General features: G+C 41.1%; 1 protein-coding gene across 1 annotated transcript in view; it reads right to left on the bottom strand.

Annotated features, from left to right (window-relative positions):
* LOC122557361 (transmembrane channel-like protein 2-A) overlaps nt 1-19,243 on the bottom strand; it is a 98,584-nt gene that overhangs the window by 17,156 nt on the left and 62,185 nt on the right. The window contains exon 16 of the mRNA XM_043704998.1: nt 3,593-3,832. Coding sequence (XP_043560933.1) covers nt 3,593-3,832 — 240 coding nt within the window. The remainder of the gene's footprint in view (nt 1-3,592; nt 3,833-19,243) is intronic.

The raw sequence follows: 19,243 nt of genomic DNA, 5'->3' as shown, positions 1-19,243 counted from the left end.
TTCCCAATTTAAATGTGGATATTAAGTTAGAATTGCTTACAGGAAGTGTGTTAAAATACACTTAGTTTACCACATTACTACAGTTTGGTTAAGTCAAAGGTGAAATTGTTACTCTACCGGATCTTTGAATTCTGTGAGCTCAACCGGAATTACTAAACTTACATATTTTCTGCTCATGCAGCTAATGGAATTTTATTTTAATGGAGCTTGAGGATGAGCAACTGTAGGCTAACTTTCAATGGGCTGATATCAGACCTCCTGAGCTCTCATATACAATGTGAGACATTGTGGTAAACTCAATTGTAATATATTAAAAGTCTTGCACAAACCACACATTTTGTCAAATGCTCTCACATCTCTATTGTTACAACACAATGTTTTTTCCAACATGTGGTTGACAACATATTGGAAGATCTACTTAGTTGAAAAGAAAAGGTGCGAAATGAGATTGAATATCACAGTTATATCAGATATAGCTTATATTTTTGTCCTTAAAATATCATGTCAAACACCCAGTTCTGAGCCTGCTCATTATTGGTTACTCAAAGACGATTAGAGTAAGAAATTCACACCATAAACTTGTAGATTATGACATGCTGTACAACAGAGAGGCAGGGACTACAATAATTTATGGAGAAATTGGATCAGTATTTGAAAATGAAATATATGGAATGTGATGAGGAAGAACTGAGAAACGGAAGTAAATTCAATTCAAAGAGTTAAAATCAGCACAGATGCAATTTATCAAATTAATTCCTTCTTGAGAAACAAATTTGTCAGGAGATTTCAGCCATCTGTAAGAATAGTAGAATGGTTATGGTAGGGGATTTTAACTTTCCAAATATAGTCTGTGACTGCCATAGTGTTAAGGGTTTAGATGGAGAAGAATTTGTTAAGTATATACAAGAAACTTTTCTGAATTAGTATGTGGATGTACCTACTAGAGAAAGTGCAATACTTGACCTACTTGATCTACTTTTGGGAAATAAGGCAGGGCAGGTGACTGAGGTGTCAGTGGGGGAGCACTTTGGGGCCAGCGACCATAATTTCATTATTTTTAAATAGTGATGGTAAAAGATAGACCAGATCTAAAAGTTGAAGTTCTAAATTGGAAGAAGGCCAATTTTTACTGTATTAGGGAAGGACTTTCAAAAGCTGATTTTTTTTGGGGGGGGGGGAGAAGGGGGGAATGTTCATAGCTAAAGGGGCTACTGGAAAATGTAACGCCTTCAAAAATGAGATAACAAGAGTTCAAAGACAGAATATACCTGTTAGTGTGAAAGGAACGACCGGTAGTTGTAGGGAATGCTGGACAAGTAGAGAAATTGAGGTTTTGGTTAAGAAAAAGAAGGAAGCATATGTCAGGTATAGATCGAGTGAATCCTTAGAAGAGTATAAAGGCAGTAGGAGTATACTTAAGAGGGAAATCAGGAGGACAAAAAGGGGATATGAGATACTTTTTGCAAATAGGATTAAGGAGAATCCAAAGGGAGTTTATAAATGCATTAAGGACAAGAGGATGACCAAGGATAGAATAGGACCCCTCAAATATCAGCAAGGCAGTCTATGTGTGGAGCCACAGGAGATGGGGGAGATAATAAACAAGTATTTTGCATCAGTGCTTACTCTGAAGAAGGACATGGAAGATATAAAAAGTGAGGAAATAGATGGTGACATCTTGAAAAATGTCCGTATTACAGAGGAGGAGGTGTTTGATGTCTTGAAATGTATAAAAGTGGATAAATCCCTCGAACCTGATCAGGTGTATCCTAGAACTCTATGGGAAGCTAGTGAAGTGATTGCTAGGCCCGTTGCTGAGATATTTGTATCATCGATAGTCACAGATGAGGTGCCAGAAGACTGGAGGTTGGCTAACATGGTGCCACTATTTAAGAAAGGTGGTAAGAACGAGCCAGGGAACTATAGACCAGTGAGACTGACGTCAGTGTTGTTGGAGAGAATCCTGAGGGACAGGATTTACATGGATTTGGAACAGCAAGGTCTAATTAGGGTTAGTCAGCATGGCTTTGTGCATGAGAAATCATGTCTCATGAACTTTATTGAGTTTTTTGAAGAAGTAACAAAGAAGATTGACGAGGACAGAGTGGTAGAATGTGATCTATATTGACTTCAGTAAGGCGTTCGACAAGGTACCCCATTCCAGACTGATTAGTAAGGTTAGATCTCATGGAATACAGAAAGAACTAGCCATTTCGATGCTGAACTGCCTCGAAGGTAGAAGACAAAAGGTGGTGGTGGAGGGTTGCTTTTCAGACTAGAGGCCTGTGACCAGTGGTGTGCTGGGTACACTACTGTTTGTCACTTACATAAATGATTTGGATGTGAACATAGGAGCTATGTGAACATAGTAAGTTTGCAGATGACACCAAAATTGGAGGTGTAACGGACAGCGAAGAAAGTTACCTCAGAGTACAATGGGATCTTGATCAGATGGGCCAATGGGCTGAGGAGCAGCAGATGGAGTTTAATTTCAATAAATGTGAGGTGCTGCATTTTGGGAAAGCAAATCTTAGCAGGACTTATACACTTAATGGTAAGGTCCTGGGGAGTGCTGCTGAACAAAGAGACCTTGGAGTGCAGGTTCATAGCTGCTTGAAAGTAGAGTTGCAGGTAGGTAGGATAGTGAAGAAGGCATTTGATATGCTTTCCTTTACTAGTCAGAACATTGAGCATAGGTGTTGGGAGGTCATGTTGCAGCTGTACAGGACATTGTTTAGGGCACTTTTGGAATATTGTGTGCAATTCTGGTCTCCTTCCTATCAGTAGGATGTTGTGAAACTTGAAAGGGTTCAGAAAGATTTACAAGAATGTTGCCAGGGTGGGAGGATTTGACTTTTAGGGAGAGATTGAATAGGCTGGGGCTCCCTGGAGCATCGGAGGCTGAGGGGTGACGCATAGAGGTTTATAAAATCATGAGGGATACAGATAGGATAGATAGACAAGGCCTTTTCCCTGGGATGGGGGAGTTCAGATGAGAGGGTATAGGCTTAGGGTGAGAAGGGAAAGATTTAAAAGAGACCTAAGGGACAACTTTTTCATGCAGAGGGTGGTGCATGTATGGAATGAGCTGCCAGAGGAAGTGGTGGAGGCTGGTACATTTACAACATTTAAAAGGCATCTGGATGGGTATATGAATAGGAAGGGTTTGGAGGGATATGGGCCAAGTGCTGGCAAATGGGACTAGATTAGGTTATAATATCTGGTTGGTATAGATGAGTTGAACTGAAGGGTATTTTTCCATGCTGTAGATCTCTCTGACTCTCTGACTCTATGACATAATAGAGATGATTGTATGCTCATACACAATAACATGAGCAGAATGAAAACTGTGACATCATTTGAGGAATAACATAATTAGATCCCATATTAAACAATGGTTTCTTGATAGAAAGCACATCGTCCTTATTGTATTATTCTTGGTTGATATCATTGTGAATAAAGAAATACAAAAATAAGGGAAAAAATATAGAAGCTTAATACATGGTTTGGTCATGTAGGAGATAACATTTTAGACATAAAACAAAAAAGAAATGCATTCTATACACATAATACTATCTTTTAAACTGATTACCTGAATGGCCCACAATCGAACGATGGGGTAAATGTCATTATGGTGTAGATAACTGGCAATAAGCTTAGGAACAATATCAACAGTAACAATGACATATAAAAATTATTAGATCCTGATGCCTTGAAAACTCTTGACTGAGGGACATTGCAACACATAACAGCCCAGCACTGAAAGTACATGGATGTCAACAGCCGTAGAATATTGATGCCAATTAAGCCAGGAGAATAGAAAGTCCCCATCCTGAAAAAAAAATTATTCAGTAGTGTTAAAACAATATACATGCAAGTACAAACAATGTTAATACTATCCTTAGTGTTTTTTTCTTAATATTTGTTCATTGGATGTGGGCAGTACTGTCAAGGCCAGTTTTCATTTCCCATCCCTAATTGCTCAGTGGGCAGTTCAGAGTCAATCACATTGTTGTAGGTCTGGAGTCACACATATGCCAGATAAAGGGAGTGTGGCAGTTTTCCTTCACTACAGGACATGAATGCACTAGATGAGTTTTTAAAACTACCACTAGTGGTCACGTAGTTTCCATTAGGCTAGTTTATATCCCATTTTTTAAATTCAAACCCATGTTCTCAAAGCATTGGCCTGGATTAATACTCCAGTGACATTACCACTATATCATCGCTTCCCCTCACAGCTGTCAATGTCTTCAGATGCTTCAAACAAGTGAAGTGAAATTGTGCTGATTTTTAATAATCCTGCAGTGTGATGATTCAACAGTACATTCATGGAACATGTGACACCCTGCTGTTTCTTTTCCCCTTATTCACTTACATTATAATTACTGATAAATCAGTCAACTCCATTAGCTTATCAACATTCCTTACATGCTAGCATAGCAAACTTATTTGATTCTTTGCTTTGTATACACTTTCTACCTTATTGAAATGCTGTGGGCCAAATTTTCCCATTTTGAGTCAAAGCGTTTTGCCAATTATGGTCAATTATGGCTCACAGCGACTTTTCTCTCACAAGTGCTCACTCTTCACTTCGTTGATTATGTAACCAAGCTCATGGACATATTCTTTTGCAATTGCATGGCAGGAGAGGAAGTAATGCTTGCCACTGCCGGGATCTTCCAGTATTCAACTACTGGTGTCATGGTTAAAGTCCGTCAGCTCACCACTTTAGATGTTGCAAGTCAGTAATTGTCCTCCATGTTGTGGTGCTCAATCATTATCATTGAGGTTATGGCCCAGAAAGCGAAGTTCACTCCCCACTTCACAGACAGGGACCTGGAGGTGGTGGTGAAGAGGAAAGCAGTCCTTTTTCCTGCTTACTACCAAAGGAGGTCATAGCACCAGACCTAGCTAGACTGGACTCAGATAATGGCCCAGGTCAGTGATGTGCCCCTGCATTAAAGGGAATGTTGAGGATGGTAGGAGGAAGGTTGATGATTTCCTGTGCTCTGTAAATATCACTATCTACTCTCTGGTAACTCACACACACAGGGCCAGTACCCACTGGAATGCTGCTGCTACATTCGAAAGCTCCTGAACTATAACTCTTATTATTACATGCATCAAATCCACTGAATAGCTCTCACGCACTTATCCTCTCAAGACACTGAACTCTCTTGCCCTTTGCCTACTCATTCAATGGAGACACCTCACCACTATTCCAGTTCCTGTATAACTACTCTTCCATCCATTTGGTGATATTCAATCCCTTTCTTTGTCCCATTTCAGAAAAAAGCACGGCCCATCCCAAAGATGGGGCTTTTCACAGCACTGTGCTCCAGGGCCCAATCCCTGGCCTGCAAGAACTTGGAACTCTCGACTCTGGTAAAACCAAGGGTCTGACTGATGGACAAGGGATTGAAAGGTCTGGTTCCATGCTGTACTTCTCTACGACTCGATGACTTATACTGAAATTAGACAAGCCCTGACTGACTGTGACTGTACCTTATGACTGACCATAGCCCCTTTTGACTCCGCTAAGGACTGCTGCCCATTGACATTCCAACATAGTCATTAGGTGGAAGCACATGCATTGCATTGGTGTGCAAGTTGCAGATGTGATGTTGATATAGCATGGTGCAGTACAATGTCATGTTTACCCGTATATTGTTCAGTAGTCCTCACTGTGACAAACTGCCTGCTTCTCCTCTGCTCTAAAATGCAATGCAATATTCAGAGAATGTCAGTCTGCAAGTAAGCATAAAATGAGTGAACAAGATGGTGTGATGTTAACTGCCATAAGATATATCAAATATAGATGAACGAGATATATGTGTGCCTCTGTGTGACCTGGAAGAAACGTGCAAGTTACAGGGGTCCATGTGCTCCAAAGTAAAGTCCTGAGGGGCTGAAGTGGCCATTGAGCGGGGTCAAGAGCAAGTATGGTGTTATAGTGAAGCTAGTGGTTTTCAACTATCACCTTGCGTAGACAAAGGGTTGAAAAGGTCAGTGTCCATCAAGCAAGCAGATACATGATGATGAAGGCAGAGTTGGATGTAGGCAAGAACAAGTGATTAGTGAACTGCAGCTGCCAGTGCAAGTTTTGAATCACAAATTGGGAATTTGTGCCACCTAGTTTCTCAGGAAAGGAGAGGAGAATCATTAGTAGCATAGAAAGGAGAGCAGTTGAGCTAATAATGAGATACAAATGGATGGAAGTAAGGTAGAATATTTGAGGGGAAAATTGAGAAATTTCTGGATGTTGTGATTCTGACCTTTTCAGTGATAATGCCATTGGAATTGTAATGCAGAGTCGCAATTTAATGTTCTGAGAATATGTTTTCGAAACCTACCATGGAAGGTAGTGAAATTCAAATTCAATATTTAAAAAACTGCAATTAAAAGCTGATCTAATAGAACCATGGGCTGAATATTATGGTTTGTTTTGGCTAAGTCTAAGTTGCATTGAGATTTTTGTGGGTTTCTCACCGCAAGTTATCTCACTGTATCTTATCAAATGTGCCACATTAATTGTCTGCCACACCCCTACAGCATGCCTCATGTCCAAATTCCATACCATCCTGCCATGCACTGCTCCTGGAACAACTCACCACAGCAGATATGTGGAGCATGTCCTTGATAAGTGCTTACCTGTCAAGCAGGGAGGAAATGGTTGAGTAAGGGAGCCGAGGTTTACGAAAGAAGTTGAATCTCTTGTCAAGAGGATGAAGAAGGCTCATGTTAGGATGAGATGTGAAGGCTCAGTTAGGGCTTTTCAGAGTTAAAAGTAGCCAGGAAAGACCGAAAGAGGGAGCTAAGAAGAACCAGGAGGCAACATGAAAATTCATTGGCAGATAAGATTAAGGAAAAACCGAAAGCTTTCTATACGTACATCAGGAATAAAAGAATGTCTAGAGAAAGCTTAGGGCCAATCAAGCATCATAGTGAAAAGTTGTGTGTGGAGTCCGAGGAGATAGGGAAGCATGAAATGAATATTTTTCATCATTATTCACACTAGAAAAAGACAATGTTGTTGAGGAGAATACTGAGTATCAGGGTACCAGAGGGGATTGTTAGCAATTCTGGAAACTGTGAAAATAGATAAGTCCCCTGGGCCAGATGGGATTTATCCTAGGATTCTCTGGGAAGCCAGGGAGGAGATTGCAGAGGCTTTGGCTTTGATCTCTATGTCATCATTATCTACAGGAATAGTGCCAGAAGACTGGAGGATAGCAAATGTTGTCCCCTTGTTCAAGAAGGGGAGTAGAAACAACCCTGGTAATTATAGATCAGTCAGCCTTACTTCAGTTGTGGGTAAAGTGCTGGAAAAGGTTATAAAAGATAAGATTTATAATCATCTAGAAAGGAATAAATTCATTAGGGATAGTCAACACAGTTTTGTGAAGAATAGATCATGTCTCACAAACCTTATTGAGTTCTTTGAGATGGTGACCAAGCAGGTGAATGAGGGTAAAGTGGTTGATGTGATGTATATGGATTTCAGTAAGGCACTTGATAAGGTTCTCCAAGGTTGCTGTTGCACAAAATACGGAGGCAAGGGATTGAGGGTGATTTAACAGTTTGGATCAGAAATTGGCAAGCTGAAAGAAGACAGAGGGTGGTGGTTGATGGGAAATGTTCATCCTGAAGTTCAGTTATTAGTGGAGTACCACAAGGGTCTGTTTTGGGGCCACTGCTGTTTGTCATTTTTATAAATGACCTAGATGAGGGTGTAGAAAGATGGGTTAATAAATTTGAGGATGACACTAAGGTCGGTGGAGTTGTGGATAGTGCCAAAGGATGTTGCAGTTTACAGAGGGACATAGATAAACTGCAGAGCTGGGCTGAGAGGTGGCAAATAGAGTTTAATGTGGAAAAGTGTGAGGTGATTCACTTTAGAAGGATCAACAGGAATAAGGAGTATTGGGTGAATGTAAGATTCTTGGTCGTGTCGATGAGTAGAGAGATCTCAGTGTCCAGGTACATAGATCCCTGAAAGTTGTCACCCAGGTTGCTAGGGTTGTTGAGAAGGCATACAGTGCATTAATTTTTATTGGTAGAGGGATTGTGTTTCGGAGCCATGAAGTCATGCTGCTGCTGTACAAATCTCTAATGCAGCTGCACTTGGAGTATTGCGTACAGTTCTGGTCACAGCACTATTGAACTGAACTGAATTGAATTGAATTGAATTTATTGTCGCATGTACCGATTCCAGTGAAAAGCTTTGTTGTGCAAGCAGTACAGGCAGATCACATAGTTAAATAGCGTAGATAAGTGAATAACAGATAAACAGTGGCAAAAACAAAAACAGGTACAGGCAAACGTTAAGAGTTTGTGAGTCCATTCAGTATTCTAACAACAGTAGGGTAGAAACTGTTTCGAAACCAGCTGGTGTGTGTGTGTGTGTTCAGGTTTCTGTACCTTCTCCCTGATGGTAGAGGTTGTAGAAAAACATTGCCAGGATGGGATGGATCTTTGAGAATGCTGGTGGCCTTTCCTTGGCAGCGGGCCTGGTAGATGGATTCTATAGATGGGAGGTTGGCCTTTGTGATTGTCCAGGCTGAGTTCACCACTCTCTGTAACCAGCTCCGATCTTGAATGGTACAGTTGCCATACCAGGTAGTGATACATCCAGACAGAATGCTCTCGATGGCGCACCTATAGAAGTTGGCAAGGGTATTCGCTGTCATGCCAAATTTCCTCAGCTGCCTGAGGAAGAAGAATGTTGTTGGACCTTTGTAACCAGTGCATCCACATGAAGAGTCCAAGAAAGCTTGTTGTGGATGACCACTCCCAAGAGTTTAACATTCTCCATACATTCCACCTCTGTGCTGTTAATGTGTGGGGGGGGGGCATGAGTAACATCCCGCTGAAAGTCAATAATGAGTTCCTTAGTTTTGCTGGCATTGAGAGTTAGATTTTTTGCAGTGCACCATTTTTCGAGGTCTTCCACCTCCCATCTGTAGTCTGTTTCTTCACCATATGAGATTCGAACAACTATGGTGGTATCATCAGCGAACTTGTAAATGGTATTATAGGAAGAATATGGAAGCTTTGGATAGGGTTCAGAGGAGATTTACTAGGATGTTGTCTAGTATGGAGGGAAGGTCTTACAAAGAAAGGCTGAGGGACTTGAGGCTGTTTTTGTTAGAGAGAAGAAGGTTGAGAGGTGGCTTAATTGAGACATATAAGATAACCAGAGGGTTAGATTGGGTGGACAGTGACAGCCTTTTTCCTCAGATGGTGATGGCTAGCAGGAGGGGACATAGCTTTAAATTGAGGGGTGATAGATCTAGGACAGATGTTAGAGGTAGTTTTTTTACTCAGAGAGTAGTAGGTGTCTGGAACACACTGCCTGTAACAGTAGTAGAGTTGCCAACTTTAAGGGTATTGAAATGGTCATTGGATAAACATATGAATGAAAATGGCTTCAGATTGGTTCCACAGGTCAGCGCAACATCGAGAGCCAAAGGGCCTGTATTGCACTGTAATGTTCTATGTTCTATGCTCAATATCACAGAATTCACTGCATCCCTTCTGCCTACTCTGACCCTTGTACAAACCCACAAGCACTGACAGTCCAGATAGCTCTGCAGCCATTTGTCTCACACATGACAGACTAGGGGAATTCGGCTTATTGTTTTATGGAAAGAATCCTCAATATCCTGATGGATGGAGTGATACCAGTACAGGACTTTCTCTTCCCCCAGAACCCGCAACACAATATAGACCATGCCAACCTGGTCCATGGTTGCCACCTGGGTTAGTGCAGTCTCAGCAAACTGGAGAAATACCCAGCAAGGTAAGAAGAATGTCAGTCTTTTTACACTTCAATAGTACAGGTGCCACCTTCTTCTTTCCAATACCTTACATTCATTCCACTTCTGCAACTGTACTCATCTCCCACCAACGGTCACATCCACCACTCTCACTATTCCCTGCAATATGTTCCCTCACATGGAAACAATTTTTTAAGCTACGTTAAAGGCAGGCACCATCTGTGGTTCAGAACAAAAATAGAGGCTGGTCATTTGTGACAATATGGAGCACTGAACAGTAAATGTATCAGTCAGAGGGAGGGTGGCTACATCACTGTATAGCATGGTGTTACATCAATATCAAAGCGCAGCTTGGGCCTGCACTTTGCACAGCAAACACTCTGCGTGTACTAGAAGAAAAAAGTAATGTGTCAAAGTCAAAGGGGAGGAATGTTTAGGTGAGTGAGGGTGGACTTCAGTCAATTGAGGGACTGCCTCACTTTTGTTGTGACAGCAAAAGTCAGCGCTGTACACCAGCTTTCAGGATTACTATAAACATTTAAGAACTGAGATTGCACTATATGGTTTGATTCCAATCCAGAGGATTGGTCACAATCAATCAGGCACTTAATCCTATTCTAGCCCAGGGACATGTGCGCTTGAAGGCTGATGACTGGGCCGCAGACAGTTCTCAAGGTCCAGTTCAGATGTATTATAAATGGGTCAATCAGGGTGCTGTTGAAAGATTAACCTGGGGTGTGACCCATAGTCAGTCACAGAGGTTTGGTCATAAAAAGTCAGAGGGATTATCATGGGCCAGTCCACGGCAGCGCCATGGCTCAATGGTTAGCACTGCCAGGGACCTGGGTTTGATTCCTCCTTCGGGCAACTGTGTGCATCGAGTTTGTACATTCTCCCCATGTCTGCATGGGTTTCTTCCCACAGTGTAGGGCTAGGTGGGTTAGCCACGGGAAATGCAGGATTACAGGGATAGGTTTGTTGGATGGATCTGGTTGGGATGCTGTTCAGAAAGTCAGTGTGGACTCAATGAACCAAACAGCCAGCTTCCACACTGTAGTCTTTCTATGATTTTGTGGCATCCTCGGGAAATGTAGGTAGATCAAGTCTTCAGACTGACTTCATTGTACTGGACGCTGAGGGAATTATGACACTGATAGGAGATACATATTAGGATGAGATTTGATAGTGAATCAGAGGGGATCAGGAGCACTTGAGGTGGCGTTACAACCGGCTTGTGTATATTCTGGTCTTTTCATCACAGGGTCAGCAAAGCCAGAGGAATATACAAGCCACAGGCCCGAGGGGTAACATGGGGAAATGAATAATACTGTAAAGGGGCTCAATCAAAATGAGGAGAAGCTGAAAGATTATAGGACCACAGGAAGGTAATACAAAGACAACATGAATAATGAGGGACAGTCATGAGTTAATGGTAGCATAAAATTCACTCACATGGGCACAAGTTAGAACTTTGCCATACTATGCATTAAGTTCATGAAATAGCTGGAACTACATCAAAGTGGAAGGAGAGATTTGATGTTATATTGAGACCTTGCAAAGGATAATAGTTGTAAACAAGTCTTCATTGATTAAATAATGCTACCCAACTGCCTTCAAATTTTCCCTTCATCTGGAAGTCAGTAATTGTCAATGAATGAAGATAACAAATTGCTGAAGCAATTATGAACATTACATTGTGCGCACTGACACCTCCTTATCATTTAAATTCAAGAAGTCTGATTGTAACAAGAAACTTAAAAACTGAATCTGATCGACCCACTTGACAACAGCAACCTAGAGTAAGAACTGGAAGACAGTGCATAGCAGCTGCAATATCTTCACACAGAAAAGTAATTCAGCAAGGTGATTTGGAAGGGAGGTTGAGGGGAATGGGGTTGAGTTTCTTGGGGACTGGGGGACTTCTGGGAAAAGCTGACTCCCAGTGGAGCACAGATATTTTGTTGGTCCACCATATGTTTGTTAAGATCGTGTAACTCAAGGCTACCTATTAAGGCACAACCTTCATGAGAAGCCTCCTCCCTGCCACACTGTGTGGAGGCCATAGAATTCAGCTTGATTATTGAGGGGGTGATGGCTGAGATGTACCTTTAAGAAACTGTATAATCTCTCTGACTTTCCTGCAATTATCTGCCCATGGAGATATCTGATACTATTACTGCATTTCTTATGGCTTTGCTTCTATTGAGAATGAGACCGCAGAGACAGGAGCTTCAGCAAGCCCAGCAAGAACAGCCAGCTCTAGTAGCTGCTGCACAGCCTCCACACTGGGAGAATGAGCAGAACAAAATCAATGAAGGAGGTACAGTGGCATGGTGGGAGCCAGGGTTTGTCAACCTCACTGTGGTTATGTGCAAATGTCAGTATGAAAATACACTATATAAATTAAGGATGCCCTGTTCCAACATCTCAAAGATATGTCAAAGTTTGAGTCACAGCATCTGCTTCAAAGCACTGGGTGACAATCATATCTCAGTGGCCATATTTCAAACTTAAGTTCCTGTATTGTTCAGCAATGATTCTTACAAACTTGTTAAATCTTGTACATCTCTATCATCATTTTTTTCATTCATAGGATGTGGGCATCACAGGTCAGTATTTATTACCCATTCCTAATTACCTAATGGGTCATTATGAGTCAACCATATTGCTGTTTGTCTGGAGTTGCATTTAGGCCAGACCAGGTAAGGTCAGCAGTTTCCATTCCTAAAGGACGTTCATGAACTAAATGGTTTTTTTCCAACAATTGACAATGGTTTCATGGTCATCAATAGTCTCTGAATACTATTCTTCTTTCTACTCAAAACAATGGGAACACCACCATTTTCCCCCCAAGCCACTCACCATCCTGATTTGGAAATACATCACTGTTCCTTCACTATCACTGGGTGAAAATCATGAAGTTCCTTGCCACAGCACATGGACTGCAGCAGTTCAAGAAGGCAGCTCACTACAGTCTTCTCAAGGGCAACTAGGGAGAGGCAATAAATGCTAGCCAACCAGCCCATATCCCATGAATGAATTAAAATAAAATTCCAAATTTTTATTGAATTGACATTCACTATCTGACATGGCAGGATTCAGGACCCCAGAACATTACCTGCATCTCTGGGTTAATAATTTAATGATAGTACTCCTATCAGGTGTACTGCTTGTCACACATAAGGAAAATCTGATATATAAATTTCAGTGCCAGTGTGATGCAAGGTATATAGGCTGCATGTCCCAAAAACTGGCTTATCATCTGAAAACAGTATCTTTTGGCTGTTCACAACAAGTAGGGTACTGACTGTACCTAACCAGCTGATGGGTGCAAATCTGACATTTACCCAAAGCAGAACAATCCTAGCTTCTCCAACAAAATTTTATAGCTAAAACCCCTCATCCCTGGAAGCATATCAGTCATTTCCCTGCACTGTCTCAAGGAATCTTGCATCTTTCCAAAAGTGTGGTGATCAGACTTGACACAATATTCTGGTAATGGCCTAAGCAGAGGTTTCTAATAGATTAGCATAATTTCTTTGATTTTGTATTCAAAATCATTGAAGGCTAAGATACCATAGGCTTTATTAACTACAATCAATATGTCTTGGCATGTCAAGTATCTATAAACATGAACCATGTTCCTCTGATCTTCACACTCTTCAAAAATGACTATTAACTATATATTGTCAGTCCTTATCCTTTCTACCAAAATGCATCAAATTCCACTTCTCAGTGTTAAATCTCATCTGCCATTTCTCTCCCAATTCTGTTAGCCCGTCTATGTTTTATTGTTATCTATGCATGTTGGATTGAATGTATGTGCATTGTGATTATGATTATGATTATTATCATTATGATTGGTGTCATCCTCACTGTTTGTTACATCTCCAAGGTTGGTATTATTAGCACATTTTCAAATTTTACTTTGAATTCCAATAAACCAAGGGGACCGTTGGTGAACACCACTGAGAATCATTCTCCAAACTGCCTCTGGTCATTAAGGATGGGCAATAAATGGTGGTCTGGACAGTGATGTCCTTATCACATGAAAGAATCAAAATAAAATAATATCATATTTTCTATCCCCCTCATCATCTAAGAAGGAGTGTAATGCAGGAGAAGACTCCAAAAGTGACAAAACAAAGACTAGGCCACTCATCTTGCCAACTCCTCATTATCTCATTAAACCTCTTCCTGTATGGGTTTCAGGTTCTCACACAGCTGTTGTGACTTGCAGAGACACCTGCTGGATGAAGCTGGTAGGTCTTCTCCTTCTGGCCTTAAAAGTTGAGCAGCTATACTTTGTTCTCTCAGACTAGGATGTTTTCTGAATACTGTTACCACTACTAGTGATCCTTTAATTAGAGATTCTTCTTTGTTTATGTAGCCCTCCTTGACTGGTCAGAAAACTGAAGAACAATCTTAGTTTAATCTGAAAATGAGCAAAGATATGGTGCACAACTTGAATGGTTGGGGCCCCACTCATTCACGACTAAGTGGAGTAGATTCCAACCTGCAATCAAATACACATTTGGCTGTAAAGTAATTTTGGATCTCTTGAGGTTGTGTAAATCATCATCTTTCTTCCTGTTATCCAGCTTCTAGTTGAGAGTGATGGTGGATAAGTAAATAATAACCAAAGGAGGACTTTCCACAAATATCAACATTTTCAGTGTCAATTAAAGTCCAGCACTTCAGGGCAAAAGATAAGGCTGAAGAACTTGCAAAATACCTCAGCCTCCTCACAGATCATAAACACCACACATGCCAGTCTTCAGCCAATTCAGCTCACTGTATATAGCATCAAGCAACGCCAGAAGGAACTGGAAACAGAAAAGATTGTGGGTTCTGATGACATTCCAGCAATAGTATTTAAGTCTTGTGCTCCAAAATTAACTGTAAGCTTAGCCAAACGCATTCTGGTATAGCTACAATACTGGCTTCTTCCCAGCAATGGAGAAACTTGCACAGGCATGTCTTTGTTTAGAAAAGTAACACAACTCCAATCCAACGAATTGCTGCTCCATAATTCTAGATATTTTAATGAATCTGTTCAGAGATATTACCACATACATCTGGAGCAGGTGGTACCTTAACCCAGTCTCCTAGTCCAGGGACATACCTCTGTACCACAAGAGTCCTCAGAGCCACTTGGATCCTGATCTCATAACAGCCTTGGTCCAAACGTAGACAAAAGAGGTGCAGTCATGATGTGAGAATGACTGCTGTTGATATCAATGCAGCATTCAGTGCATGTGACTTCAAGGGGCCAGAGCAAAATTGACATCAATAGGAAATAGGAGTGAATTTGCCACTGGTTGGAGTCATACATAGTGCACAGGAAATGATTCTAAATGTGGAACATTTGGATTCCAGGTCCAATAATATAATAATGCAAAGGTTCTGTTGAGGTTATCACTTGAGATATAATTGGGACATTTTAAATATCCAAAGGCTACTTCTCCCCATTTCCACTTTTATATGTAATATGAGAGACAGCTCATCTTATAAAGTGAAGCAGATTATTACTTCACAAGGTACAGTTATTTTTAATCTGCCACCACTTCTGCAAACACTACTCCTCTGAGGTCTCTTGTGGTACAGTGGTAGTCTCTCTACCTCTGGGCTTGGAGGCTCACATTCAAGTCACACCTGTTCCAGATATGTATAACACGATCTCTGAATGGGTTGATTTAAAATATTGTAAAAACTACTTAGGCAGTCATTCTCTGTCAGGGAGTCCATTCTCTCTTCTAGATTTCATTTCTTATTATTCATTTAATTCACAGCAAAGCTGTGTTTTTTTTAAATTTCCCCTTCCAGTTCACAACAGCCAACTTCCCTCCAAATTCTTGGAGAACTCTTATCTCTCTTCACTTGACTACATCTGTTAATGTGAAAAATTATTGAGTTATTTTTCTCACCATTTCGTAGAAGTATTTGGTAGAAAACAACACTCAATAAGTTGAAAAAATAGTCACCTTTTCTGTGTTTCCTATTCAGTCAAAAGCCAAGCCTATTTAGCTCTTTATATATGGGATATGTCAGATTGAAACACAATATTCTTGACCTGTCTGAAGCCATTGCTACCAATTCAACTTTTCTTTTGTCAGTGACTAAATTACATTTTGCAACATAAAAGCTAACAAATAGTTCTTCAATGAACAATAATGAACAATGTTTTTTGCAGTGAATTTAAAATATAGAGGTTGAGTTTAAATCTGTGGTAAATCTGGTCATTTGTCTATTAGCACAATGTCATGGCAGGAGGTGGCATTGTTTCTTCTTGTTCCATACTTACGGGAACTTTTTAGAGGTTCATACAATATATAGTTTCTTTTCTGTTTCTACTTGTGATGCACAGCTGCACATTACCTTAATATTTCCACATATAAAATCAATTCTGCACATAGAAGAAACAAAATTGAGGGAACATTGCTGCTAACACCATCTATTGGGATGTTTATAAATCTTCTAATTCCCAATACAGACCAAATTTTCTTCTGGTAGATCTAGCAAACATTACAAAAGTATTCATTGTATAAGTAAATATAAGGCCAATAAACTAATTATCGCAGTAAATTGCTTTTATTAGGATCGTTGTTATCAGTCTGCACTTTACTGTATACCCTAAATCTGCAGTCAATCTAGTTACTATATGCTTAGACTAAATTTGTTTACACAAATGAATGATTTTATTCCAACAGTGAATGTAGGCAATCAAGGAAATGACCTTCGTTCAATCACAAGGTAACAGCACTTAGTGGAGCTCATTGCCAGCAAATACCATTTAACCGCAAAAGTATAAAGCGTTTCCTCATTTCTGATTAATGGAGTCAGTAAGTTTAAATGGTTTTAAATCTGATTGTTATCAACAAGTGAGTAAAAGAAAATCAAATACTACAAATATTCAACAAAATCATGGACAGAACCTTATAGGGATCTGAATGACGTGGGCTATGGTGAGATTTGTAGCAGAATCAGATGAGAAGTCCAACAAGGCCAGTCTTGACACAGGGAGCATTTCCATCCAACATTTAGAATTTTCAGAAATGGCATGGCATGTTTCTCACTAGGTAATGCTAAGTTGCCAATCAAGAGCGATTAAAGTTTACTAAATACTTTGTTAACTCACTTCATTGATATTCAGCTTTCTATCTTACAGAATTTATCAAACAAGCCAGATATCACAAAAGCTTGACATAGAAACCAGAGCAAATACCTGACAAATTCAGCTCGCCATTTGCTTCAAATGAGCTCTATATTAGACATCAGGTACCAACATCCCAGGATGTGTTCCACAGGCATTGACCACGTACAACCCACATCCATGGATACCCGCATCTGAAACATGCCAAATTCTAAGAAACCTCATGGCACATCTTCTATCCACTTTTTTTTTGCATTTATTGCCCAACCCTAGTAGTCCCTTAGAAGGTGGTAGTGAGCTGTCTTCTTGAACTACTGCAGTCACTTTCTGTGGGTTGACCCACAATACCATGAGACAGAGAATTCCAGGATCTTGACCCAGGGATAGCGAAGAAACGGTGATATAGTTCCAAGTCAAGATGAAGAATGGCTTGGAGGGGAACCTGAAGGTGATGGTGTTCCCACATACCTGTTGCCCTTGTCCTTCTAAATGGAAGTGATCATGGGATTGGAAGTTGCTATCTGAGGATCTGGTGAAATTCTGCAGTGTATATTATAGACAGTATGTATTGCTACTACCGAGCATTGGTGGTGGAGGGAGTTTGTGGATGTAGTGTCAATTAAGCAGGCTGCTTTCTCCTGAATGACATCGAGCTTCTTAAGTATTGTTGGACTTGCACCCATTCAGGCAAGTGGGGAGTATTTCATCACGCCCCTGACATGTGCCTTGAGATGGTGCCCAGGCTTTGGGGAGTCGGAGGTGAGTTACCCACCTAGCCTATTTCTAGCTTCTGACCTGCTCTTGCTGCCACTGTGTTTATGTGGCGAATCCAGTTGAGTTTCTGGTCAACAGTAATGCCCAGGGTATTGATATTGGGAGATTTTGTGATGGTAACACCATTGGATGTCAATGGGTAGTGTTTAGACTCTCTTATTGGTGATGGTCATAGCCTGGCATTTGTATGGCTTGACTGCTACTTGCCACTTGCAAGCTCAAGCTGAGATATCGTCCAGATCTTGTTGTGTTTGAACATGGACTGCTTCAGGGCATTTCTGCATTTCAATACTGCACCTCGGACTGCACTGGCAACTAACATTGCAACGCTGTAGCTAAGACACTGTATACTCAGAAACGTGTAGATACCTCACAGAATGGACTATCTCTTTTCTTGCTGTCATCTCGCTGACTCACTTGACCCTACCTAGATGCTTACAGCATCTCTGTATTGGATTGTTTGGCATTGCCTTCTTGTGCTTAGACCCCTTTAGCCAGAGATACAAGGTTTATATAACTTCTGTCTTGTTTAACACAGATGCAAAGGAAGGAAACTTGTCATGGTTGTCAGCAGTTCTCAGTCAAGTAAAGGAGGATAGCCTTTGTTCGGGAGGCCCTGGAACAGTAAGGTAATGCCAGCCTTCGATACTAGCCGAGAGGCCTGGAAACAGCCAGTCAAACACAGGGGGCAGTCAGAGTCAGGATACGGAAGGAACATCAGGCAGCCCACGACCCATGTTAAATCGTACTGCCCTATTGGGGGTTTGTTTTCCGCCTGGAATGAGAGACAGGTCGGTATTATTGGAGCTGAGAGGAGATGACACAGCTATTGCTATTGAAGTAAGTGGGGAGGTGTCCTGAGCAAATGATTAGGTAGCACAGGGGCATGTAGGGTGAGTGGTGTTGGGAGTTAGGATGGACGGCAGCAAGTAAGGGAAGATGTTGCAGGCAGTAATGAGAATGGTAGAGACTTGGGAGAAGCATTTACAGTAGCAGAGTAAGTGTGAGGTAACAGACAGAAGATGTGGCACTTACAATGGTAGAGTGAAAAGACGTTTTAACCTTCTTCCTACATTGCTGTGTATTCCTCCAGACAGCTGAGACTGCAGTGATCCGGGTGGGAACCCTAGGCGAGACTGGCATGGTCTGGTGTCATGGCCTCCACTGCTTGTCCTGAGAGAAGAGGAAGTCCCTTTTCCAGCAGGATCTCCAGGAGAGTGATGCTGATTTTCTCTGTCTGGAGGAATTGTCAGCAATCAAGCATGGCAGCTCCGGACTAAAAAAGCATGTCCGGGTGCACCAATGGCTTTTACAGATGGTGCTGGTGAATTCTGGGAGTGGCTAGTTGCTCTAAGGACAGTGCTTAGCAAAGTGGGAATTGGACATGAGGTGCCTCATAGGGATAGGGTAGCTATTTAATGAGGTGAATTTGGTAAGGTACAGCAAGATAACTTTGTGGCAGAAATTCCTCCAAAGAAAAACAACTTGCAACTTGGACTTAAATAAAATAATAAGATACAGCCTTCTGTAACAA

The sequence above is a fragment of the Chiloscyllium plagiosum genome, chromosome 2, assembly GCF_004010195.1.
Source record: "Chiloscyllium plagiosum isolate BGI_BamShark_2017 chromosome 2, ASM401019v2, whole genome shotgun sequence".
NCBI classification, from domain to species: Eukaryota; Metazoa; Chordata; class Chondrichthyes; order Orectolobiformes; family Hemiscylliidae; genus Chiloscyllium; species Chiloscyllium plagiosum.
The sequence above is the reverse complement of the archived record's forward strand: the minus strand, read 5'-3'. Positions and strand labels throughout refer to the sequence as shown.